The 26,493-nt window shown below is 49.5% G+C and overlaps 6 protein-coding genes across 6 annotated transcripts; 3 read left to right on the top strand and 3 right to left on the bottom strand.

Moving 5' to 3' along the window:
- Positions 1 to 5,499: 5,499 nt before the first annotated feature.
- Positions 5,500 to 6,987, top strand: CTRU02_205077 (DUF814 domain-containing protein; the record flags this gene model as incomplete). The annotated part of the gene is made up of 2 exons (XM_036724335.1): positions 5,500 to 5,565; positions 5,656 to 6,987. The coding sequence occupies 2 exons, from the start codon at positions 5,500 to 5,502 to the stop codon at positions 6,985 to 6,987; spliced, it is 1,398 nt and encodes a 465-aa protein (XP_036583962.1).
- Positions 6,988 to 8,129: 1,142 nt separating this feature from the next.
- Positions 8,130 to 9,128, bottom strand: CTRU02_205076 (dienelactone hydrolase family protein; the record flags this gene model as incomplete). Its single annotated transcript, XM_070204486.1, has 4 exons — positions 8,130 to 8,332; positions 8,399 to 8,748; positions 8,825 to 8,933; positions 8,975 to 9,128. The coding sequence occupies 4 exons, from the start codon at positions 9,126 to 9,128 to the stop codon at positions 8,130 to 8,132; spliced, it is 816 nt and encodes a 271-aa protein (XP_070061590.1).
- Positions 9,129 to 9,942: 814 nt separating this feature from the next.
- On the bottom strand, positions 9,943 to 11,313 carry CTRU02_205075 (monocarboxylate permease-like protein; the record flags this gene model as incomplete). Its single annotated transcript, XM_036724337.1, has 2 exons — positions 9,943 to 10,896; positions 10,960 to 11,313. 2 exons carry the CDS (start codon positions 11,311 to 11,313, stop codon positions 9,943 to 9,945), a joined length of 1,308 nt encoding a protein of 435 aa, XP_036583964.1.
- A 927-nt stretch (positions 11,314 to 12,240) lies between these two features.
- On the bottom strand, positions 12,241 to 13,653 carry CTRU02_205074 (o-methyltransferase; the record flags this gene model as incomplete). Its single annotated transcript, XM_070204485.1, has 4 exons — positions 12,241 to 12,554; positions 12,627 to 13,235; positions 13,281 to 13,413; positions 13,483 to 13,653. 4 exons carry the CDS (start codon positions 13,651 to 13,653, stop codon positions 12,241 to 12,243), a joined length of 1,227 nt encoding a protein of 408 aa, XP_070061589.1.
- Positions 13,654 to 15,460: 1,807 nt separating this feature from the next.
- Positions 15,461 to 21,180, top strand: CTRU02_205073 (proteasome component ecm29; the record flags this gene model as incomplete). The annotated part of the gene is made up of 3 exons (XM_036724339.1): positions 15,461 to 15,628; positions 15,695 to 15,741; positions 15,807 to 21,180. 3 exons carry the CDS (start codon positions 15,461 to 15,463, stop codon positions 21,178 to 21,180), a joined length of 5,589 nt encoding a protein of 1,862 aa, XP_036583966.1.
- Positions 21,181 to 22,065: 885 nt separating this feature from the next.
- CTRU02_205072 (UBX domain protein) lies at positions 22,066 to 23,816 on the top strand (the record flags this gene model as incomplete). Its single annotated transcript, XM_036724340.1, has 2 exons — positions 22,066 to 22,666; positions 22,729 to 23,816. The coding sequence occupies 2 exons, from the start codon at positions 22,066 to 22,068 to the stop codon at positions 23,814 to 23,816; spliced, it is 1,689 nt and encodes a 562-aa protein (XP_036583967.1).
- Positions 23,817 to 26,493: the final 2,677 nt, after the last annotated feature.

The following is a 26,493-nucleotide window of genomic DNA, read 5'->3' as shown; positions in this document are numbered from 1 at the left end:
TACTTCTAACATATATATCTATCTAGCAGAGGCGTAAGGCTTCCTAAGTAGCTTTCGCAGAAATATCCTTAAGGAACTAGGTAGCGTTAAACGCCGTAGCGGTATCGACGACGTAGAAGACCAGTCTATTACCCTCAAGGTATATCACGTCGATAATAACCTCGTAGTTAAATTCGTAATCGTCTCGTAACGTAAATTTAAACCGTAATAACGCTAGTATATATATTTAGCATCGATAGCAGACTTTCGATAGTTACTTAATTACCGTAATTTTAACTAGGTAGCCAGCCTTCTAAAGCACCTTATATAATCGTTAAACAGATAGGTATCCGAAGCGACGGTAAACCCGTCGCAATTTAGCGTCTATAAGGTAGTTCTAAGCAAGTAGTTTCTCCTTATCAAGTAATAACTATAGGTAGCCTTATTTATAAATAATAGGTATAACCTTATTTCCTTAGATAAGGGTATTCGTAACGTTATTAAAGTAAACCTTTAATTAGTCTATATCTCCTAAGCATATAAGGAAGGGAGTATTAGTCTTAATAACGTGAAATTTAACGCTTCTAAACGGCGTTAGTACTTTAGTAGTCCTTATAGACTCTAGTAGTATCTTATCGCCGAATTTTACTACAACGCTGCTAGCCGCTATAGTATTTAACGTAATTCCTTTATAAATTTGTTATAAGGCTACGAATTATAAGTAGCTAGCGGTTAAGAATCCTGCTATACCCGAGTCGGGCATGATCCCTTAGAAGTTCTAGGCAGAGTAGCATCCCTCGAGTATAAATTGTAAAGATAGCTCTTTCAGTTCTAGTTAGTTACGGAAGAGGTCTTCTTTCGTAATAGCATAGCAAGTTAACTAGTCTGCTAAGATTATAGCGATCCTATTACCGTTAATTGCTATTATAGTAAAATAGGCGGTGACCTAGAATTAACTATCGCTACCGGTCTCTTCCTCTTCGTTACTTTTACTAGTTTATTTAGTTACGTAGTAGTATTGCTAGGGGTCTTCGGCGGTAGGTTATAAGTCTAACCTATCAAAACCCTCGTATTAGACGAGAAATTAGCTATATGCTAGAAGTAACATATCCTAGGCATATTAAGTAGTTTTAAACTTCTCGTATGCTTTTCGTCTCTCTTCTATAGTATGTTTAGTTAACTAGCAGTTAGGTTTTCTATATACGTAGTACTTCTTAGGCGTTAGTAGTAATAAAGGTCTATTACGGCTTCTTCCTCGTAATAATCGACTTCGTAATAAACGACTATATCGTAAATAACGCCCTCGACCGTTAAAAGTTCTATCGGTCTAGTACTACTTTAGTAGGTTAGCTACTATATTAAATTATTATTAGTTAAGATAGGTAGCTGTCTTAATCGACGAGATTAATTAGCTACGAAGTCCCTCATACGTCTCAGCCGGTATAAATAACGCTATTACATACTTTAGAATATCTCTACAAGCGTATAGAAGTTAAGTATAGAGGGATTAGTCGTTATAATCCTATTATAGCAAACTAGGCTAAATCTTGCTTAATTTATTATATAGTATGTTAAAATACTTTGATTTAGTCTTTCTAAAGTTATTGCGAATGATTTAGGGAAGAATAGTTATATTCTACTACGTAACGTATGCTTATTACCTTTCCTTAGTCTCGAAGTATGATTTTAATTAGTTAATTATAGTCTCGAAGTTAGGCTATAGGTTAATTACTTTAATCAAGGCGTAGAAGTAGGTTTTAGCTATTCCTTTTAGTATTAAGGGAAGTACCTTATTATATTAGGAGGTATGAATTCCTAGCATTCTATAGTAATCTATAAATACTAGCATCTTCTTTTCGAGTATATCGTATATATCGCTACTATATTTTATATCGTCGAGGTATAGTTTTACGAATTCTATTAATTACTTTCCGATACGGTCTATTAACTTATATAGTTAGAAGTCTATTAATAGAAAGACCGTAGGATATAGCGGTTAGTACGGTAGTTACTATTATTATTATTCTTATAAAAAAGGTAGCTATAGGGTTAGTTCGACTCTTCCTCCTATACTATTAGCTACTATTACCGGTCTCGTAATCTCTTTATAAAATTCAAGGTCTTTTATTAAAGCCTTTAGGTTGCGATATCTCTTAACGCCTTATTCGAGTTCTTAGGGTAACTAGTAATAGAATTCTTCCTTTTTAAAAGCTAATGCTACGTTTTTCGAGATTTTCTTACTATCTATTTCGACGTAGACGCCGTTACCGATTAAATAGTCTCTAAAGAATCGTAGGATTAGGGGAGGTACGTTTTAAAAGTCTTCTTCTAACTAGTCGGCGAAATCGGGAGAAACTTCGTTCTATAGCTTAAGGCTTATAAGATTCCTCTTCTCATAAGTCTTAAGTAGGAAACCTATATAGGAACCTAGTTGCTATAGGCTAGCGTTTATAAGGTCGATTGCCTAGTTACCTTATACTACTAGATCGATTATACTTTCGATTCTCTATAGGATAGGGACTGTTAATTAGCTTTTAGTAATAACGCTACTTATAAGCGATCTTTCTCGTAAATTTCGCTTTATTCTAATAGTATAAAAGGATTACTTCTATTCAGAATCTTAAATTCTAATCCTTAATAGCGTTAGCTATGATTAATATAAGATATAGGCTTAAAAGTAAGAGTTAAAAGACGATTCGGGATATTACGATTCTAAAAGGAAAGAATCGTAAAATCGGGGATTTTCGTTAGTTCGTCGTTTATTTCCGTCGGCGCCGTTCTTACTAATATTCTCGAGGGGTATAAGGGTATATATAGGTCTCGAATTAGTAGGGAGAAAGTTCTATTATAGATTTTCTCGTAAATCTCTCTTTCTTACTTTAGGCTTCGCTCCTTACTATTAAGAAGTTTAGAATCTAGTAGATAGTTAGCCTTATAACGCTTATAACTACGTATATTTCTCCTAAGCCGTAGCCTTAGAAGTATATATATATAGCTATATAAGTAGATTACTATTAATAGTCTCTACTTGCTTTTTAGCATATTCTTCTTCTAGTAGGGAGGTCTTTTATAGTAGGCGCCTCGCGGTTAGTACCTTGTCTAGGGATTTATTAAGAAACTAGTAGGCGCCTTGTAATTAGCACTGCGCGTAAGGGATAGTTATAGTTAAGGAAGTTGTTATCCCTTATAAGATTTATAAATCTTCGCCCTTATAGCGTAAAGAGGTTAGAAGACCGTCGATTCAGTAGGTTTCTTCTTCTAGTAATTAAAAACGCGTAATAAAACGCTCTTGCTAGCGATAATTAGCTACGATTAACCTTATCCCGCCTAAGGTAAGCATAGCAGTCCCTAGGTTACTTGAATAATTAGATTGCTAGTAGATTCGAGGAAAAAAAGCTTTCTTCTATTAGTTTCCGTAGATCCTAGTTACTCTCGCTTCTTCTCTCGTTAGTACGAAATCCCTACTTTTACCTAGGCTTAGGTATCTAGTTTAAGAAGTCGTCTCTTCTAGTATTAACCTTGCTAATCTACGGTTTATCCGTAGCAGAGTAGTAATTATAAAGTTAACTAAATTAATAGTAACTATAAGGTTTATTACTAATTAGTATAGGTTTTACAAAGGGTAAAACGGAATTCCGTTCGTTAATAATAAATAATAGTAAATTGGTTCTAATCGATGGTTCATGATAGTTAAAAGTAGTGTTGTTGACTAGAAGGTGGGGATATTCCCCCTTGGCCTGTCACGTGGGTCTGGGAGGCTTGGGCCTCTCAGCCTGGCGGGCGTGTGGCTGGAAGTGCCACACGACTCCGTATTCCAACTATCGCAACAGTATATTTACCAACTGCGACTGTGAGCACATGAGCACTCAATTACTGTCAACTTTAAATACGCTTGGCAACAGCTCGGATGGATACTATTTCCTTGACTCTCAAAATTAGCATAGTAGAACCCGGCCTTATACATAGTAAAGATGCCCCCCCCTTAAGAAGAGCTACAAGGGGGGAAATCCGCCTTACTATGAGCTACATGGTGTTGTACGGACCGGATTGGATTGGCCGGGTACAGGGGCAAGGGGGTAGATGATACTGGTGGAGTAAAGAACAAATGGGAGCCCGTTAACCCCGAAAGCCAAACAAAGGTTTGAACACCCTTACGGATATTGGATGAGGAGGATTAGTCAAGCTTCTACCCTGACAATACGACGTATGCACAGACCAAGCGAGAAATCTGACAGAATGTGTGGTGACAAATGCCAGCTATCATCTACTTCTATTCCCTGATGTGGTCGGGATTGGGTTGGAAGCAAACTACCCGCATAGCACCGCACTGAAACCTACGTAGACCATTTCGTATGAATGGAGGCTTATGTAGCGATAGAACATGCTAATTCCTAGGTTCTTTGAAGGGATCTGCACGTTAACTCCGACATTGAGCTCTTCATTGGGCATGGTACCCTTGCAGAGTAGAGCCAAAGAGTGGCCGTGCTGCCGCGACTAGAATGCTCAGGCGAAACCGCCTTCATAGGGCGCACATACCGACTTACCTTACTGTCTACTAGTACATAGATAGATGGCCTGGATACCTACAGCTCCTCTTCCCATGTCACCCTCATCCGTTAGTCTCCAATAGCAACAACCAGATTCTGGGTTTACCCGTTTCACTTTCTCCACGTTTACGCCATTCCTTATTTGTGTAGGCCGGCTCCTCTGGAAGCGTTTCTGACGCACGCGCTCATGCTTCGTGTTGACTCGTCAGCAAGGCGCAGCTAAACAGCTTGATTTTTTTTATTTTTTTTTCTTCACTACCGGCCCCAGCCAGCCCATCGGGGCGTAATCGTTCAACCTCCCCGAGAGATCAATGCCCAGCTTCCTGGTTCTACCCGTTTCCGTCTTCATGATAAAACCAAGTGGTTTGCTCTACATGTTCGGATGCCAATTGTAACGCCCTTGGCTCTAACTCAACCACACTCTGCTTGGGGAGATAAACTACCGTTCCTTTGGCCACCGAAGCGACAAAGCCCCTGACCGCAAGCGGCCTTAACACCCCAAACCCCGATTTCATCCATTACATTTCTTCACCTAACAACCACCCATCCACCCCACAAATTCGCTTTCGGTCTCCTCAACTCTTGACTCCCAACCACAGCAGCGTTCCCGCACACCTGGTGCCCTACAATCCAGCAAACTACCTCACTGGGAACCCAAAGGGCCTGCATCCTCCGGGCGTTTCTGGCGGCCACTGGATTCCAACCGATTCGTCAGACCACCGATCGTTCTCCTCTGCCAAGGCCGTATCAGCTTCCCGGAGCAGGGGACGGGGTACCACCAGCCGGGAAGAGAATCGGGTGTCATCTAGGAGGCCACACTCGGATTTCCGGGGTCCCAGCCTGGGTAGACTGCTCACATTTCTTCGGGATTGCAGAAAGTTGCTCGCACCGTTCTCCTAGGGAGAAATCCGAGGTGAGGGTGGTCGAAAGACTGCTTAACTCATCCCCTTAAGTCCCCTTGCTGCTGGAAAATATGCCACGCCTCGGGTACAAGAAGTCTCGCGGTGGCTGTGCAAGGTGTAAGCAGCGACGTGTTAAAGTACATACTACCCTTCTTGCCAACTAAACCTGCATGTTTGCTTCTTCACACTCATATCGCGCCTCGGTCGACTGACGTGTTTCCACCCAGTGCGATGAGAACAAGCCTTGCGGCGCCTGCATCAGGCACAACACCCCATGCAGTCTCGTCGAGGACTCGGGGGCAAGCCAACCAGGTGATGCCAACAGTATGCATTGGGAGCCGTCCCGTTCTCAGGCCATATCAAATTCTAGAGCATCGAGTCTTCAACGCAAGGTATCATCCCGCAAAGGGTCGGGCGGCAGCCGCAAGACGACGGGCTCTTCAATCAGCCCGATAGACCACTCACTCACTCCGCCGAGTCTACTAGACTCAACGCTGAACCTGCCTGCCGACTTCATCAGTGACCATGCTTCTTCCGTGGGAGGCGGGAAAAGGCAATCATCAACATCGCCGTCGAGCCCTGATCCGTTTCCTTACTTTGTCAAGTTCTCTACAGGCCCTGTGGAGCCGGTTCATCTCAGCAGATGGATCACGGATCTGGAGCTCATGCACCACTATTCCACCGCGACCTGTCTCACGATGCCAAGGGCGACAGACGCGAGCAACATCTGGCAGTTTGAAGTCCCGAGGTTAGGCCTCACCTACATGTTTCTGATGCACCAAGTTCTCGCCATAAGTGCCCTACACCTCGGAAATCTACATCCGGAGCAGCGAGAATCCTATGCGCTTCATGCATCGCAACATCAAACTGATGCAATCGCCGGCATGAGAGAGACCCTCACTCAAATCTCACCGGACAACTGCCATCCGCTCTTCGCAGCCTCGTCATTATTGCTCATTAGCGCTTTCGCAACATTCCCATATCAAAGGAGCGGACCAGAGGGACACGAGGCACCGACAGTAGATGACGTTCTCGATGTATTCCTGCTAGTGAGGGGGATGAGCAACATCTTGTCGTCTTCACAGCCAGTCATCAGAGGAGGGCCCTTTAGGGGGTTTTTCATGGAGGTCGTGACACCATCATCCACACAGTTGTTAGACGCGATAAAACAGCATCTTCGAACCTTTCAAATCAGCTTGCAATCAAGCAACGCGAGCCCATCAACTAAGCAAATAGTCGCCACAGAAATCGCCATGCTCTTGGAGTGGATTGACCACGCAACCAACACCACCGCGTATCCTGAACTGCGGGTCGCCTTGACATGGCCAATCGGCCTCACGGAGGAGTTCATGCAACTCTTGCGGAGCAGAGATCCCGCCGCGTTGACGTTGCTGGCCTACTATTCCGTCGCAGTCCACTCGACGGAGCATACCACATGGTTCATGCAGGGATGGGGTGTAAACACGGCGAAAGCGATAGTGTGCGATTTGGATCCGGAGTGGAAAGATTTGATACAGTGGCCACTGGCTTTCATCAGTGACCGGTCCATACAGGTTTAGCCTAGATGTCAATTGATTAAGACAAACAAAATTCAAAAACAAAAGTAAATTTTAACCTCTGAATGTACCTGAGCTGAATATTTGACAGGCATGGCACTCAGTTTGACTGTCAAATCACAGGATGAGAAAGTTACTAGTCACTAGCAAACTCGACATCGACTCCTGAAGTAATCCTGGTTGCAATCTACTCAACTGTATGTCGAAATCTATCATCTTGAAAGTGATACTTGCCAAAATCACGGCTGCGTCCAACTAGCGGCCGGCTGCTCGAGTAGAACGAGCAATCAGGGACAGTGAAGCACGATAGATTGGCAAGGCAGACTAGTCATGACCCGTAGACAAGAGGCTCAGATCGACCTATGTGCGAAAGATTAAATCAAGCATGCTTGAAACACATTGGGACCCATGGAGGTTCCCGAAAGCGAAAGCGAGGAAGTGGGGTAGAATCATAAACCACAAATGGCCTGAGCTACTGTCAAGGCGATCTTGTAAGGCTGATTGCAATCCTCTACATGCATAACACTATTCCTTTCTCAGCTACCAAGCATTTTAAGCTCAATATCGTCATTTCCGCACACGTGGCTAACGATTGTTCGGAGCCGGAGGCCGCGCATATAAGCCATGAGGCGGTTTTCTGTTGTGTTTAGATCCCGTTCAAATTGTCGGGACACGTTGGAGATGGTATGACCCTCATATAGACTCTCTAACGAGGGCAACGCTTTTCGTCAGCGAGTTTTGCATGTGTACGCAAACGGATTATCGAACTCAGGGTTTTCATTTAGGCTTTGACGCTCTGCATTATCACAATTACTTTTATCGTTTTTGGATTGCTTTCCATGAATGATAAGTGCTTTGTTTCTGTGAAGGACAAAGTCAGGACATGGCCAGATTCACAATTAACCCGTTCTATGAGGTATAAGTCATCGTTATGCTCTACCGCCCTTTACTTTCAAGAACTGATACATCGTAGTGGCTAAGAGAATAGATGAACAGCCTGGCATTCCTTCTTATTATGACGCGGCGACTCATCCTCCCAAGAGTACATGCGAAAGCACAACCAGTAAGCTCCACTTCAACATTTCAGAGTTGATGTCTTGGATATTATAACTAAGTGTCCGGTTCCCAACAAGTGCTGCACAGACCTAAGCCCAAGTGTTGAAGAAGCGAACAGCTTGGAAGAAAGCCTCCTCCTTGCCAAACTTCTCTCTTGGGTTCGAAATGTTCGCGCGAACACCGAAGCCGTGAGAGGTACCACCATACAGACTAAGGGAGAATGGCTGACCGGTCTGACTCAGAAGAGCCTCGACCTCGGCTCGGCGGGCGGGGGACATGAGGTTGTCGGTTTCTATTTAGGCGCAAGATCAGCAAAAAAACACATTTCCCTGATACACCAAGGGAGAAGGTCACATACCGGCAGCAGCGACACTAGCAGGACGAGTGATGGCTTTGATCTCGTCGTCAGTGAGCAAGCTAGGGTGCGCGGCGAATGCAACATCGGCTCCCTTGCCCTCCGCGAGCTCACGGAAGGCGTAGCGACCACCGAAGCAGTATCCCGTGGCGGCGACTTTGGCCACGCCGAGCTCTTTGCGCAGGTATTGGATAGCGTTTGCTACGATGGGATCCGTTACATTAGTGCCGTGCTGTGCGAGAAATTCCGTGGTGTTGAAGCCCGGGACGTTGATATCCTCGGGCGCAGGCTTGCCGTCGAACAGGTCGGGCGCAACGGTAACGAAGCCGGCGCGGGCAAAGCTGTCAGCAAGCCTAAATGCTCATTAGTACTGGCGGTGCAGGGCGAATTGCCAATCGACAGGGAGTCATGACATGGATTAGTGCTTACAGCTTGTTTTGCGCAAGCTGGACGCCAAAAACGTCGGTGATATAGAGAACACCGGTGGCGTTCTTCTTGGTCTGCGCATTGCCCTTCGGCTTGGAGACATAGAGTTTCACTACACACCAAAATCAACGTATGATCATAAGTAGCTTCCACAGAGGGAGAACTTACGCCCATTGTAGGTCACCTCCTTGCCGACCGGGGTGCCAGTATGAGCAATTGCGGAAACATCAGCAATAGGACAGTTCTTGGTTGCAGTGGCCAGGGAAGCAAGGCCCAAAAGGGCCGTGAAGATGGTTTTGCTGAGCATCCTGGATTCTTCGTGACTGAACCTACTCCAATGACTTGGTGGATCGAGAAGTCTGGATTCTAACGGGGATATGTCCTGACAGCTGCGGGTTACCACAGCTACTTAAGGTTTAAGCTTCTTCCGGGATAGCTAACGTCTTCGGTGTGATTACAAATGGTTCCATTTCGCAATCACAATTAATTGCAGAGCGGGAGGGGAAGCCGGAGAACAATAGTTGCATCGGTTACACCGTTACTCAGATTCCTGCATCCCTCCTACTAAGAACCCTTGAAGACGTCATCCAATCCATTGCTGCTATCTGAAAACATCCGTGATCGGTAAGATGCCGGCGGGGATAAGGTTCCAATCTGGTCCCAAGAAGGAAATCAGACCCCTCCTTGCAGGATAAAGCACCAATCATTGACATTGATGCCCTGGTTTGAGTTGCCATGGTTGCTGAGTACGATGCTACGCCGACGTGGCCGATAGGCCATGAGGAGGTGATGATCCCTGGAATTCCAAGAGCATGACAGGTTGGGGAAATGAGGATCGTTTGGGGCGAATTGCCATCAAGTGAGGGGAGTGCGTGGGGCTATTGCGACATGTCAATGGTCTTTTCGCTGCCGACTCGGCAACAAATTGCCAATCTCAAGACTCTATAATTCGTTTTTCTCAGTGAATATGTTTCACTGGGCTAATCTATCGCTAATCTATCTGTACAAGAACTCATCAGAGTGACGTGATCTGAAGGGGACAGCTCGGGTCTAAAGCATGGCCATGGCCTAGACCATTGCTCTACCCCTGCTTCTCCATTACTTCACCTTGGGGACAACCACTAAATGAATCCCAACAGTCCTCCCTTTGAGAAGAACTTTGCGATGAGCATCAAAACCACTCCTGTCATACACATTGCGCCGCCGAAGATGGACACTTCCATGAATCCATGGAAACGGTTTAGTAAAGCACCGCTGACTGGGGGCCCAATCAATATAGCCACCGAGGCGATCGCAACGCCCATACCCATGTAAGTGCCGATTTCTTTCGGAGATTTCGGACATAGGGTAAACACGACGGACCCTCCAGATATGATGGCCCCGGATGTCAATCCAAAGCAGGCTGAGAATACGATGATGCCCGCGTTAGTCGTTGCCTTGGTCCAGGAGAAGATCGAAATGGCGGTAAATAAGCCGGCAAGAAAGAGGATATTGACGCGACCGAACTTATCACCTAGGATTCCTGGGATGATACGGCCAGGAACAGAGGCTCCGTTGACTATCGCCACGAGGTATGAAGCGAGGCCGGGATCCATCCCATGGGCGATGCCAAAGGTTGGAAGGTAAAACAGCGGGGTGAACATGCCCACGAACATGAAGCTGACTCCGGCAATGAGGAAGCAGTAGAACGGGTCTCGAAATGCTGACCATAGGATGAACCGAGTCTTTCGCGACGGGAGCCGCGCCCTGACTGTGACTGTTGAGAATGCAAGGAGAGGAGTCATGATGAAGCCGCAAACTCGAACGGCCCAACCGAACCCGACCTTTTCTAGTAGCTCCGAGAGCACAATTGGAAAGACGACGGCGCCAACGGAGGAGCCTGCGATCGCAATGCCCATGGCCGCACCTCTCTTCTTGAAGAAGTACTGGGGCGTCGCAGCCATCGCCGGAAACATGATCAAGCCGTTCGAGATGCCGCTTAGGACGCCCTGTGCCAGCATGAAGTGCCAGTACTCTTTGCACAAACTCGTCATCATGATCGAGAACAAGTAGAGCACCGCGGCGGGACGGATGACCTTGGAGACATTAGCACATGACCAGGAGTATCCTCCCTATGCAGCACACAATCGCCTACTCACCCAGGCGCCATAGCGATCAAATATTGGTCCTCCCACAGCTCCTGAAGCGAACACCAGAAAGGCCTGGATCGATCCAATCCAAGAAATGTCGTCAGGGGTGTGGTTCGAAAGTTGGTTCCGCATGTAGTATGCCTGGAAGACGCCAAACGAATTTGTGTATCCAAGTGAGCAGAACAAGATGCTTGCCGTACCAGCGGCCACGAGCCAAGCCTGAGTTCCTCCTTCGGGGAAGTCATCTTCAGCTGATTGAGATACCTTCTCCTGCTTTTCGTTGTTCACTTGCTTTGCCTGATTCGGAGGTGTGTTGGCATTGTTGGACTCTGCCCGCGAAAGCCGACGTTCTACTCGTCGCATGTCGCCCGATTGCGGTCGCGAAGTGTTTTCGGAAGTAGGTGGTCTCGAAAGATTTCCATCCGTTCGTGGTGTCGAGGTAGCCTCGCCCGCTGATGTTGTCGAAGGGTTCTCGTTGCTCGTTAACGAGGGCCCTTTCTTTATATCGCGCACAACAGGGCTTTTTTCTTCCATGCTTTCTCCCATTTTGAACAGTCTTCTGTCCAAATCCGAAATCTGGTTTGGGTTAGAAAGAGGTGCTGACCTATCCCGCAAAATGGTATTTGAGGCGCGCCATCGAGATATTCATTGTTTGCCGCCCTGCAACCCAGCGCATTTTTACTTTCCGTGGCCATTCACGTAGCTTCCTTCTTTTTTTTTTCGGGGTTCCGAATCCTGGGTTACCCAAGCCTGGAGCTCCATAGCTCTGCAGATCATGGTTAGGACGTGCCAGTCCGAGCCCATGGAGCTATCGCCGGTCGAATCACTTGGCTGCGGGCGCGGCACGGTCGAAAGTGTACGTGCGTCAACGAACTCCCGGATATCGGCGTTACAGGCCGTCTGAGCAGATGCAGCGTCGACCGAGTGATACTGCAGGATGAGCTTCAGGTCCAAGACAGTCGCTGGGCTAAGGAGGCAGTGGTATCAATTTTGGGGTTTCACATACCAACGATGACATGGTTGACTGACGACGCTTGATGGCTTCGCCCTGCGGACCAGTTCCCGCTGTAAGAACCATTCAGAAACATCATCTGAACATGTTTGCCATCAGGACACAGAAAATTCAGGTCATAATATCACAGAAACCGATCAAAGCTCTATCAAGAATGACTCGAGTGGGCTTCGAATTCTCTGGACACTTGGCCAGCTGCACTTCAACATTCACCGTCAGTCCAGTCCATACTCGCTATCATGATATTTCAACCTATGCAGCCGGATAACAAGATACGCTTAAGTAGTTGCGCATTCTACAACTCCTATTTCGGTTCCCTCCAGTCGATGCACCTTGACAATCTTCAAGCCAGAGTCCTTGGCGATCTTGGCAAATCCCTGTTCGGTGCGCTCTTTGCCACCAATGTTGAGCATGATCATATCGGTGGCGGCGCTCCTGACGGAGGGCGGGTCCGAAACGACATGTTCCATTATAAGCACTCTTGCGCGCGGCTCATCCCTCGGCAAAGCGGAGCGGAGACGCGTCAAGATTTCAACACATGCTTGGTCTGACCAGTTATGAAGCACGCGGCGAAGGAGGTATACCATGGCGTCTGCCGAGCCACGAAGTGAGTCAGCACTGACAGAGACCGTTTGCTGTTTCCATGTTGGGGAAGAAAACTCACCCTTGGTTGGATTCTCTTTCATGAAGTCATGGCCGATCTTTTTGACATCCCTCAGTCCCTCATCATCCGTTCGAATTACCTCATCAATGACATCCGGTCGGTCTTGTAGCACGCACCGGCTTTGAGGAATACTTGGCACGGCTTGGAGGATATGCTTGAGCGTATCTCCATGGCTTCCACCAACGTCGACTATCAACGGGTTTTGAGTGGAGCTGGAATTTGCTTCCTCTCCAAGCCATGAGAAATCATAAATAGAAGCTGGCCCCCCATGTTTCCCGGCTATTGATCCCGCAGATCTCATGGCAGATGCAAAGATCTCTGCTCTCTCCGGGTCAAGGTGATCTGCTTGCTCCCAAACAGTGAGTTCAGGTTGGCCACAGGCGAAGGTGTATGGATTATGAGACACCCCTGTTGGCTCGTGGTTTCCATACTTGGCGAAATATTTCCTCCAGTGCGTGTATCCACGAAGTCCATGGTCGAACATGACTCGAAAGAGATTCCCAGGTGGACTTTTGTGCTTAAACATTGGGGAGGTTGCTGAGTGAGCGACGTGGCCCGTTGATGTTTGAACAAGACGACCAGTTGACACCATCACGCCGCCAAGGCGTGCTTGAAACGAGGGCGGTTAGTTTATCGCACATGATGAGAAGAGACGTGACTTGCCAACGAGGTTCTCGTCTCCCTTGATCGATTCAGCAAGTTTCGCGTATGAGATATCACCCTTGTCCGGAATAACGTCAAACAACTTCCATTCCATGTACTGGTTCAGTGCACCAATCTCAGCCATCTAGGTGATGTTTAAAGTCAGACATCTCAAGGAAATAACAAGAAGTTCGGTCAGGCTGTATATTCTTACAGCAACAGCAAGGCCTCCGATTATCTCGTCTGGCCCTGCAGTAAGTTGAAGGATCTTCTTAGCCTTCATGGCCATTCTCGATCTGACAAGCTTGGCATCGGTCGCAACAAGGTCTCGAGCATCCTGTAAGAGCCCCTCGGTCAAAGCGATCAAGGCTTCCTGCTGAGACATGTTGGTGAGGTGGGTCCACGATTGTATTGCACGTAGAGCATCCGCCACTGTTGAGAGAACACGGTACAGACCACAATGTGTTTTCTCACACCAAACTGACTGGATTCTGACCGAGGAGGTATTTCGTTTATAGTGTCCTGGGGCAATTAATTTTAGTGTTCCTTGATATAAGTATATTTCAAAAGCCTAAACTGACAAAGAGGCTCGCCGGATTTGGCACCAAACTGGCCCGGATGCGGTAGCAGCTCACGCCACTTGTCTGGGAATGCAGATTAATACGCGGCTTTAGAGACAAGACACCGCTTCAGACCTCTGGCTTGATCAATTTCGTAATTACTATTGCTAGCAAGATTGCTATGCGCATGGTCTGTCTCCGTCGAAGAGCGTTACATAGTGATAAAATGGCCAGGTTTAAACGTCGTTGGGTAATTGACCACGATGAGGAATAAATTTATGAGGTAAGGAAGCTCAAACTCGAATGACTTTCTCGGCCAGCGATAACAGCTTTAGCATGTTGGACGTCCATCAATATGTCACAAGTAGTGAGCTTACCCGGTGATGAATTGATTGCCACATCTCAGGGTGTTCGGAATGAGCGGAGTTTATAACATGTCCAGCAGTACGTTGAAGATGCTAAGATTATATCTTAATGTACTGTCATCCAATACGTGACGAGAAAGATGTGCATTTACATATGCATAGTTAGTCCCAAAGTATACGTCTGAGTTTCCAAATACACAATCAATTACCCACTACCATTTGCATAATTTTGTAAATACTTCTAGATGCATTTAATATTGTATCTTCAAGGCATGATCTGATTCTTACTTACTCGCATATAACCAGCCCGCGAGGTAAACAAGTCTCTCGATAGGCCGAGTGCTGGTGACAAATATGGCGAAATCACATACTGTAGAGAAGTTTAAAGCAGAATATCAGTGCCACATCTAGCTTTGTTTTCGTTATTTCATAACAAAGCTGACCCATATTTATTTTGTTACTCAGTTGTCAAATCTCTGCAGAGTATGTTAAGCCCGGGTGCAGGCGTAGGGCTATAAAGCAAAACGGGCAACTAATATTTGGCTAACAGACTTGATTTGAACGAATCGTAGTTTCTATGATCCTTCTCACCCGGAACCTATTAACTTCATTTTTTTCTACTGCAACGAATCAACCCGATTGTAGCAATCGTCTTTAGTTTTGTCCACCTCTTGCCAATGAGGTGGTTCCATAGTCAAGCTCATAGTCCCATAAACTAAACTGAGTTCATCGTTGAAATCAGTTAAAATATCACAATTAGATTGCTGGGGAATAATGCTCAATCTTGTATTGTAAACTTGAATAATTTTCCATCATCTGTTTAGTGTGCCAGTTGTTATAATCAAAGATGAACTGTTAGTCAATCAAGAGTAGATTTGTTTATCAATCTAAATATTTCTTATCTAGAAATAACAAATCGTCAACAAAAACTCAACGATTCGTGCTGAAAGAATGATTTGCAAACAAAGACCTGGAGGCAAATGAAGAGGCAAATGAACCAGCGCACGGATCAGAACACGACTTTGACCCCATCACCGCAACCCTGAAAATCCCTGCTGGGCTGGAATTTCTGGAAGCCAGCGGATCCGGCTTATTCAGCTCAGGCAGCCGAAAGCAACGTCGACTTTACCACACACACACACCAGCCACGTCAGGTACATCCGCCTAAGCTAGCGACCCGGGTACTAATGTACGTAACCCCACACCTCTCTTCCATCATCAACCCATCAATCAATCATTCAACAGACGCCGCGACAGACCTCTTACGATGTCGGGCGAATCTCCCGAGGCGCGGGAGAAGAGACTCGTAGGAACCGTTCAGATTCGGATCCTCGAGGCCTCTAACAAGGAAGAGAAGCTCAACGAACTGCTAAAGAAGTACCTGTGTGCCTTGCTACTCAAGGCTACGAGCGAACATGCCTCTGTCCGCAATGAGGTAAATGACCCTTGAATCTGACTGAACATGAAGCTGATATTCTAATTATTATTTTTCTCTTCATAGGTCATCCAATTTGCTGGAAAGCTCAAGACTCTGATCATGCACCCTAGGTATGTTGGCTGTTTTACGGCGCATACGTCAGTTTGCGATGTGGCCAGACTGACTGTGGCGATAGCATCGTTCTACCCGTCGAGGCTCTCATTGACCAGTATAAAAACAACACATCACCCATTCTTCGTGTCCTTGACATGTCATTTATCCAGCACAGCATCGGTCGTATGGAAGACTACGATCGCCGCGCCCTCGTCAGTAAAGTCGCGCAGGGCATCTCATCACCGTCACTGGGACCGACGCAGCCATCCATGTTCAATGTTTTACTCAAGATCATCCCGGATATCCAAGTGCCATCTCGCGGCAGCGAAGAGGACATGGCATTTCGTGAGGCTAGTGGTCTGACCGACGATGCCGACGCCGCATTCATAGCCAAATGGCTAGGCAAGGTTCTCCTCCTGAGAATCCCCGGAGGCTCAAACCTCAGCCGTGAGGATTTTGAGAGGCTCAACCCGGCACTCACTTCAGAGGATCTGGATTTCCTGAAGCCTGAACAGCGCGACACGGCGTCTGCGTATCAGAAGATGCAGGATCTGCGTCGCAAAATTGCACAGCTGCTGGCTAGTGGCGCATTCAAGGATGAGGAGAGGCTCTTACCCGCTCTGTCCGCGGCTGCCAGCCCCGATTACCAAGTTTCGCAGGTTGGAGAGGATATTCTCAAAAGAATGACCATCGACTTTGAAAAGAAGGAGATTGTGGACGAGCTCTACACTTCTCATGCAAGACTTCCCGCGCCCCATCGTATCAGAATTCTCAACCTCCTTTCCAAGTCAAAACTAGCTACAACAATGCACGACCGGATATATGCCGTCGTCACTCTCGACTTTGGCACGGAGACGTCGTCAAACACACCAGCTCATCTCCAGGCTACAAGTGGTCTGGAACGCAACAAGCTCCACAAGGCTCTCTTCTACTTTATCAACTGGGCAGCGACACAGGGTCCTACACAAGGCCCATTCACTATAGGCTCAAAACTCATCGATATGATGCGCTCGTATGTTGAGGATCAAGGCTGGCCAGCTCCAAGAACCCTCTCAGCGGACGAAGAGATCCTGAGGGCCATGGCCTACGACCTTCTCGGATCACTTGGCATGGGAAGCCCGTTGAGTGTTCAGGACAGAATGCACCTTGTCGGCTGGCTTTTCCGTTCTCTTTCGGAAGATCCTACAGCGGAGGCAGTTGTTAACATCGAGGGCTCGCTTTCGGGCCTGACAAGGAGTTTCGACCCGAAGAACGTCAGCGGCGAAGGTCGCGGCACCGGAACGGGAAACCTGATTTCCCTCCTGCTTCACTATATGGAACTGCCCGAAGACCCTCCAGTGGTGCGCAGCGCACGTTTCTCGGCTGTCAAGTGGGCGAACCAGACCATCGCATCGTGGGATGAGCGGGGTAGATGGATCGACATCCTCGCCATTGCCGGACGCAGGGGAGAACGGACCGAAGTCATCGAGGAAGGCCGTAAAGGCTTGGACCCGTGGACTTACCGTGACGGCGAGAACCACAAGATGCCCGACTGGATCAAGCTGATGGTTTACCTCTTCTGTGAGAAGATTTCCGACGATTTTACGGGTGAAGAGTTCATCAGCGGAACCACCCCAAAGAAGTATCATCTCGAGTTCGACGATGAGGCGACGATTCAGAACTTTGAAGGCGACAAACTCTTTGCCTACCCGGTTGCCGTAGAGTACGTCAAGAGAGCCATGTTCATCGCGGCTCTGCCTGACTTCCCTCTCGTTCCCGGCTGGACAGAGCAGCTTGATACTCAAGTTCGCAACGACATCAAGACCCGCGACAAGATCCGCGCCTACCTTCGCTCCATCGATGAAGAACACGTCGCCCTTCTCATCAAAGTTTGCTTCGATGGCGTGCGTCTCAAGAACAAGGAGGGTGCCAACCCCATTGTTGAAAGCTGTCTGAGGTCACTCGTCGACATTGCCTCCCTCGCTCCCTCTGGCTCCATCAACCACGTCGCCGGGTACGCACATTTGTTGCAAGCCTGTACGAGGAACAACAACCGCCACATCCGCTTCCTCTCCGCGCAGGCTTGCGGCATCTTGGTTCCTCATCCCCTTAATGGGGTGGATCTGGACATCCCCGATGAAGCGACCGCCAAGCAGTTGAGAAACCAGCATATCCAGGAGTTCTTGCGGAATCTCAAGGTCATGATTCTCGCATGGGAGAGCTCGGTGGGCACCTATGCTAACGCGGTCGAGGGAGCTATCCAGGCATTTGGGCACATCTTTTCCAGGGCGGTCTACTACGGTCTCCCGATTCCCGCCGACACTCATCTGCCTTCCAAGCTACTGATGGACAAGAGCCACCACCGTCCTTCGTTGGAGGACGCCATTCTCGATTGCTACGCTGAGCTGTGGACCGCCGGTCTTTCGCAGTATATCCCGGACAACGTTAATAACCTCACGGCCGACTACGTGATTGAGAGACTCGGAGAAAAGGCCGCGGCAGGTAGCGACAAGGCCATCTTCGCGCTCGGTCGACTTGCGTTGGCATTCAACGAGCCCAACGAAGAGGCCACCCCCGAAGACGGCATTTTGTATCCCTCTAGCAAGACTTCTGGCATCGACAGTGTTTTGCGCGTGCTTTTTGGCTTGCACACCAGACGTGAGACGGAGATCCAGTTCACCGTCGGAGAGGCCATCACCGCCGCCATCGCCTGCTGGGACTCGGACTTTGTGAAGTTGACCAAGAACGTCGACGGGCAGGATGGGCCTTGGAAGAAGGAAAAGAGAAGCAAGAGAATCACTGCCGTTCTTGACAAGCTTTTCAAAGATTCCAAGACTACCAAGCCATCTCTCCTCAAGGCCTCCGGCATCTGGCTCTTCTGCGTTGTCCAGTACTGTGGACATCTCGACGAAGTTCAGTCGCGTCTCCGAGAGGCTCAGGTCGCTTTCATGAGACTCTTGAGCGCGCGCGACGAGCTGGTCCAGGAGACTGCCTCCCGCGGTTTGTCTCTGGTATACGAGAAGGGCGACGAAGACCTGAAGCAGGATCTGGTTAGGGACCTGGTATCGGCTTTTACTGGCAACAGTACGCAGATCAAGGTCGAAGAGGAGACAGAGCTGTTCGAGCCCGGTGCTCTGCCAACCGGCGAAGGAAAGTCAGTCACGTCGTACAAGGATATCGTCAACCTCGCCAACGAAGTCGGCGACCAAAGTCTGGTCTACAAGTTCATGTCTCTTGCCACCAATGCAGCGACCTGGTCGACGCGTTCAGCGTTCGGCAGATTCGGTCTGAGTAACATCCTCTCCGAGTCGGAGGTCGACCCGAAGCTGTACCCCAAGCTCTTCCGCTACCGTTTCGATCCGAATAGCAACGTCCAGCGCTCCATGGACGACATCTGGAAGGCCCTCGTCAAGAACCCCAACGAGACAATTAGCGTCCACTTTGACGCCATCATGGAGGACCTTTTGAAGAACATCCTCGGCAAGGAATGGCGTGTCCGCCAAGCTAGTTGCGGCGCCATTTCCGACCTCATCTCGGGACAGCCTTTCCACAAATACGAGAAGTACTACGCAGAGATTTGGACTGCGGCATTGAAGGTTCTTGACGATGTCAAGGGATCGGTTCGCGAAGCGGCGCTGAAACTGTGCATGGGCTTGACGAACACCATTGTCCGCCAGCTCGAGGAGGGCGGTGCCTCATCCTCAGCGCAGGCCATGCTCAAGCAAGCCCTCCGCTTCCTCCTTTCCCCGAGCGGACTCGAGAGCGGCGTGGACGAAGTAAAGATGTTCTCGCTCAAGACCATCATCGACATTACCAAGAAGGGCGGTCCTAACCTGAAACCCTTCATCGTCGACTTCATACCGCCTCTCCTCGGCCTCCACAGTACCATCGAGCCGGAGCAGATCAACTACGCCTACCAAAAGGTTAGCGAGGACTCGAGAGACCAGCTGGACAAGCTCCGAGCGAGATGGGTCAACCAGTCGCCCATTTCCGAAGCCATCGACAACTGCCTGCGCCAGCTAGACGCAGACGGCATGAGACAGCTCGCGCCCAAGCTCGAGGAGATCATTAAGACGGCTATCGGCATGCCGACCAAGATTGCATGTGCTAGGTTGATTGGTGATTTGGTTATGCGCCACGCGGTCGACTTCAAGCCGGTCTCGGCCAGGTTCATGCAATTGATGGAGAAGCAGGCGCTCGACCGCAACGACGAGGTGAGCAAGGGCTACGCCCGTGCCGTGGGATACCTCATGCGTATCGTGCCCGACGCGTCCAAGGAGCGGCTCGTCGACAAGTTCATCGAGCTCTATTTCGGAAGCGAGGACGAAGCCCGGCGCGCCAAGGTGGCAGATGTTGTTCTTGGAGTGTCGAAGCTCGCCCCCGACCACTTCAACAGGCTGGCGACGAAGTTCATCCCCTTTACATACATGGGCCTTCACGATACGGACGATTACACGCGAAAGTGTTTCGACGAGGTCTGGAGTCAGCATGGCTGCAGTTCCCGCACCGTTGCCCGGTACGTCCCTGAGATTGTCGGCTTCGTCAAGAGGGGCCTGGAGGCGCCCAGGTGGAACCTGCAGCATACTGCGTCCTTCACCATTGCGGCTACGGTCAAGGCGGTGGCCAATTCCAGCGATGCCACCGGACAGATTTCCGATGCGAACCTCAAGGTGATCTGGCCGATTTTCGACAAGGCCCATGCTCTCAAGACGTTCCCCGGCAAAGAGAAACTGTTGGAGTCGTTCCCGCAGTTCGTTGGCAAGGGACAAAGTCTCTGGAAGAATGACTCTGCCATCGCTGCTCAACAGCTAAAGGTTGCTGTGCGCGAGGCGAAGCGGAACAACGAGGACTACCGACCCCATGCCTTTACGGCTCTTTGGAAGTTTGCGGAACAGCGAGATGATCGTGACATGCTCGAGGACATTTCGACAATCGTAAGTGGAGTGCTGGATGATATGCTTGACGAGGATAGAATGGACGTCGACAGCACCGGCGACAAGACCCGAAAGGCGGCAGTCAGTGCCATCGAGGCCGTCGCGAGGGGCTACAACCGTCCGCAGATGAAGGAGAACCCGATTGCGGTTATTAAGAAGGTGTTTGAGTTGCTCAAATCGTACCTTTCAAGCCCCAAGTTTGCCGCCATCAAGCGCGAAGTGTGGTACGAAAGCGTCCGCGACCTAATGAAGGCCGCTGAGAAGCCGGATTCCGGCACTGCGGCTGATGGCAAGGAGGTTGCTCTTGGGTACCTCCACAGTCTAGATGTTGAGGCTGGCGATGTGGGCACTGAATCTCAACGTACTATGAGAGCGCTCGCGGTCGGGCAAGTCTTCCAGGCGATGCAACGGGGGGTTTTCCCGACGCCAACTGCGGATGAGAGGAAGGGCTTTGTGGAGATGACTAAGAAGATGATGGATGGGGAGAGGTCTTTGGAGGTACAGAAGCATCTCAAGGAGATCTTGGGCGAATTGGAGAAGTAAAGAGATGAGAGGATGATAGAGAGGATGTGAAAGACATGATTGTGTTGTATAGACACGGGGACAAGATACCCCTTTGTACGAGCTTGCTTAGAATTGATGACTATCTTATGCGTTGCAGCTATACTTGATTATCGATTGAAGACGTATAAACAGTGGCCTGTGGTATATAAGCCCCTTCGCAAGTCCCTGATGCAAACAAGCCAACCCTTTGGTAGTTGTGGTTTGGGGTTGGCAATTGAAAGAAGTGGCTTGACTACACCAGCCACAACCAACCCATACCCGGATGACCGTGGCTGAAATATTGCGCCACCGCAATAACATTCCGCCTTTTCTCCGGCGCTCAGGCCCAACAGGCGGTTGCGTCACAGAGTTGACGCCTTCAGGGTGTCACTGGTTCACTGGTTCGGCAGCAGCACCTGTGCCAGGACAAGCCCGCGTTAAAGCAAGCAGCAACCAACACCATCGACGCCTGAACCTGTGTGGCGCGCAAACCTCACCTCGTCTACTTTCGGGAGCTTCCAAGATCCCCCTTTTCCCTCGGGCTATAACTTTTTATTTTTTATTTTCTCTCTTTTTTATTGAAAAGGCGAACTCTGCAATATCGCCTGCGTAAATCAGCCCAAATTCCACGGACAGCCCAGGCCTGCAGCTGCCCCTCGCATTGTGCCAGATACTCCAGCACCTTCGGCTGAAGGTGGGGCAGAGGTATCGTCTTTCAGAGGGCTTTCTGCATTCACCTCTTTGACCGCCACCAACTTTCTGCCTCTTCACATCTTACCCTTTACTCCTTTTTATCGCCATCTGAAAAACGACCTACTCCTACCTACTCACCCAACCGACGCGAGTTCCGAGGTTACGAAACGTCGAGCGCAAAAAACCGCCACCATGGATGAAGATATCTCCAACTTTGTGGCCATTACGGCCGCCAGTCCGGAAGCAGCTCGCGGCTTTCTCGAGATGGCTAATAACAACTTAGAGTCTGCCATTCAGCTCTTTTTCGAGAACCCCGACATCCAGAATAGCTTCAACCAGGCTGCCAATGCTGCTCCCTCTGCTGGCGCTTCCACAACACCGCCTGTTCCCACAAGTACCCGGCCGACTGTTGGACGACAGGACGAGCGTGGGGTCATTCACATAGACAGCGACGACGACGGTGATACCGCCATGACTGTCGACGACGACGATGACGACCCGTTTGGACAGAATGACTCGGACATTGCGGCAAACGCCCAGGTTGAAGCTATTGCACGTACTGCACAGGAGGAGGAAGATGCCGCCATGGCTAAGAGATTACAAGAAGAGCTTTACTCGGAGCGTGGAACAGGCGGTGCTGGTGGCGCTGCGCAGGATGATGTCAGATCGCCTATTGCTCGAACCACGGAGACGCTCGTCGGAGGCTACGATGGCGATGGCGGCATGGGCATGGACATGGACACGATCCTTCGGGCACAGTTGAGGCAGCGAGAGGCAGCAAGAGCGACACGAGGTAGGTGGCATACCCCGTTTTACTATGCTGCGAATTTTTATACTGACAAAAGCTGTTACTAGGCGGACATCGAGGCCCCTTTAACCACAACTTGTCGATCTGGGACGACGATAACTCGACTCCCCAGCCAGCCGCGACAGAAGGCGGGACCCGTGCCCAAAGGCTTGCGGAGCTCTTCCGCCCTCCCTACGACATCATGTCTAGGCTAGACTGGGATGAGGCGAGACAGGAAGGCAAGGACGAGAAGAAGTGGATCATTGTCAATCTCCAGGATATGAGCGACTTCAACTGCCAGGCTCTCAACCGCGATATCTGGAAGGATGCGGCGATCAAGCGTCTGCTGGCGGAGAGTTTCATCTTTCTGCAGTACGACAAGGATTCCCTTTCGGCACAGCAATACGTTACTTTTTACTTCCATCACGGCGGCCACGAGAACCCCGACAATTACCCACACGTCGCCATCATCGATCCGAGAACGGGAGAACAGGTCAAGGTCTGGAGTGGACGGCCGTTCCCTTCGGCTTCAGACTTCCACGCCCAGCTGGCCGAGTTCCTGGACCGGTACAGCTTGGCGGCCAATAGCAAGAACCCCGTGGCAGACCAGGGAACGCAACGCCCCAAGACGGTCGACGTTGACCGCATGACGGAGGAGGAGATGCTGGAAATGGCGCTGCAAAACAGCTTGGCGACGTCCAACGGCGGCGGCAGCGGCAGCTCATCCAGCAAGCCCAACACGAGTGTCTTTGATCCCGACGCTCTTACCAAGTCGGACTCTTCCAGCGAGAAGGGCAAGGCCCCGGTAGACGAGGCCACGACACCGACGGCAGAGGCGGCGGCACCTTCGCAGAGCATCTGGGCCCAGATTGCCAGCGACAGACCTCACACAGAGCCCGAGAACAACCCTGCGACGACAACAAGAATACAGTTCCGACACCCCACAGGACGTGTCATTCGGCGGTTCAACCTGGACGACTCGGTGAGACGCATCTACGAGTGGCTCAAGGCAGAGCCTCTGGAGGGCAAGGCCGGCGTTGAGTTGGAGCTGAAGCGTATGCCTCAGGGCCAGGACCTGACGGAAGACCTGGACAAGACGATCCTGGAGGCTGGTCTCAAGCAGGGAACGGTCATGATTGAGTTCATTGAGGACTAGGATGGGCTGGCATGTCACTGATGATTGACGGTTGGTTAATGACACCCGTTAGGGAGGGGGGGCAAATGTGCATGATTTCACACGGGCCGGGGCATGGCCAATAGATATGGAACAGGGAAAGGGAAGGTCGTTTAATTTTTTTTTTCTCCTATTTCTCATGGTTTTGTTCGTTTTGTTGTTTTTTTCCATGGGCTTCTGCTCATACATACCACGGCACGCGGTGACAGTACTGGCTCGATGATTGCTAGGCGGGCCAATACGCGAAACCGCCGAATTACAGACAGAGAGGATGGGCGGGGGCTACGGGCATGGTGATCTGCGGATGGCCAGTGATGTACTAGTGGCTAAGGGTAGACGAGTTTTACAGGCACGTCAATAGACCTCGGAGACAGGCAGCCATAGCGTTTGTGTGTTTTTGTGTGAAAAATAGCGGCCAATGTCGCATTGCGGTGACGTGTAGGGAACCGAAAAGATGGTTCGTGAGATGGGCCGGGTGTCTCAGTCAAAAAAAAAAAAGACGGCAGCAGCGTCGCGTTCACCGGTCTCTGCAGGAAGGAATCATAGTCCAGGAATGACGATTGACCGTAGACCAACGAACCAGCTTACACGTCTGTGATGTGCGAAAATTGGCCCAACCCTGTAGTCGTTTGTTCAGCGCGTCCAACAACCAATCAAGACGGCGTCGCGAACGGGCTCCGGGACGGGGACGTGTTTTTTGCTAGGCAGAGCGTGAATACATGGTATTGGGGGGGGAAAGGGGAGATGGTGGATGACGTGGGTAGCCAATTAGGAAAGGGGAGAGACTCTCGGATAGCCAAGCCTTTCCCAATTGGGATGGACGGCTTTTCTCAGGTGGAGGGCAAAGAGGAGGAAGGACTGGTGGTCTGTGCCGCCGGGTGTGTTTTGGCGGGTAACTGGCTCGCTTAGCTTATCAGAGATAACGAGCTTAGCTAAAGGTGTTGCCGTGAGTAGTGGGCAATGATTGTTTTTTTTTTTTTTTTTGGTGGTTGGAAGCGCTGTCGTTTTACTGGGTTGGGGGGTACCAGGGGAGGGGGGGGAATCAACGGGGGAGGAAAGAGGGGGAACCAGTGAGGGGAAAAGTTACATCAACAGAAGGCGGCTGGTTGCTGGTGAACCAGCGGAAAACCCCTCCGCATAAACAATGGGAAATGCAATCCCAAGCGAGTCGCGACAGGCATAAAGGTACAACACATTGCGAATTTAAAACAAGGAGAGTTGACTGGACTGGGTGGAAGAAGAAATTCATGACGGGAAATTCGAGTATTGTTATTGCATTGCACCACAGAGTAGCGTACACTCACATTCATTTCCTCGACATATGCCATACACATACAATATACACTTGCCAGTGTCCTATTCATAGGATACACTACGTACACCAAAAGACACACCATTACCCTAAACAGTTAGCAGAGAGGCGCCAATTCAGGCCCCCCCAATTTGAGCCTCCGGTCTTTTCTATACATTGTCAACAACAAAGAAGCAACCTGGACGGACAACAACCACCACAACCCAGAGGAACTGTCACACTACACCATCATTGCCGCCTCCTTGTCTCTATTCTCTCCCTCCTCTCATCCAGACCAGCCTGACCTGGTCTGTGTTTATACTTTTACCCCACACTATCCCTCGTGTGTTCCTGCGTCCGTTCCTTGATCGTGTGCCAGTCTAAGTCTAGGCTGCGCCAACGGCAACACCAACAGCGTCACGCAGCTTCCTTCCTTTCCTACTGCATCCAGTTCACTTTCCCTTCTCGAATCAAAAAAGAGAAGGAATAAAAAAAAAAAAAAGAAAAAGCCCCATCCAATCCTTTTTTGGCCAATCCTGTTTTTTCTTTCCTTTTATTTGTTATTCTTATTTTTATATACTCATCACATATTTTGGTACCCTTATTTTGGCACCTGCAGCTCAGCGTCTGTTGCTCCGGAGCATAACCCCACGGCTCCTTTTCTCATTACCTCATCTTACCTACTACTTACTACTGCCACCACTACCACCACCACCACCACAACTACTCCAAGAAGCTTGCTTCCTTTTTTTTGGCCCATCCCGCCTTCGTCCGTTGTTTTGGTTACGGTTCTGCCGTGAAATTGGCGACCCCGGCTGACGTCTTTTCCTTACCAAACCCCAATTGCCTCGTTCTTAACGCCGCGCTCGACTCGAGGAATGCGAATTGTTGCGCCCCGCTAGAAGTTTGTCCTTGCGCCTCTGGTCCTTTTTTCTCCTGTATATTCTGCTGTTTCTGGTCACCTTGAGGAAAAAGAGACAAACGCTACGTACGACCCAGGATGTATGGCTGCCGATGTTCCCCCTACCGCTCCCCTTGGGAGCTAACTACCGTTAGGTTCCCCGACTAGGAGATCTTTGGCTAACCTCGTCGTGTCTTTCTAGATCGCTTTCTTTCTCCGTCTCTTTGCCTCGTCGCATTTGGTCACTGGACCTTCATCCCATCACGGCTGCATCCGTCGTCCCCCACCGCCTCCTCCCGCGTCCGCTTCGAACTCCAGGGTCCCTTCTTCAACCTGCCTGTCCTCTCGTTCTAACCCCCGAGCACGACAAAAGACGCATCTCCTTGCTCTACGATCTCCGTCGACAATTGAGGAGGACGAGACGAACCTCTGCAAAACCCCAGACAGACAACCTACGATCGCACACA

This window comes from Colletotrichum truncatum (assembly GCF_014235925.2).
Source record: "Colletotrichum truncatum strain CMES1059 chromosome Unknown Contig_0003, whole genome shotgun sequence".
In the NCBI taxonomy this organism is placed as follows: domain Eukaryota; kingdom Fungi; phylum Ascomycota; class Sordariomycetes; order Glomerellales; family Glomerellaceae; genus Colletotrichum; species Colletotrichum truncatum.
The sequence above is the reverse complement of the archived record's forward strand: the minus strand, read 5'-3'. Positions and strand labels throughout refer to the sequence as shown.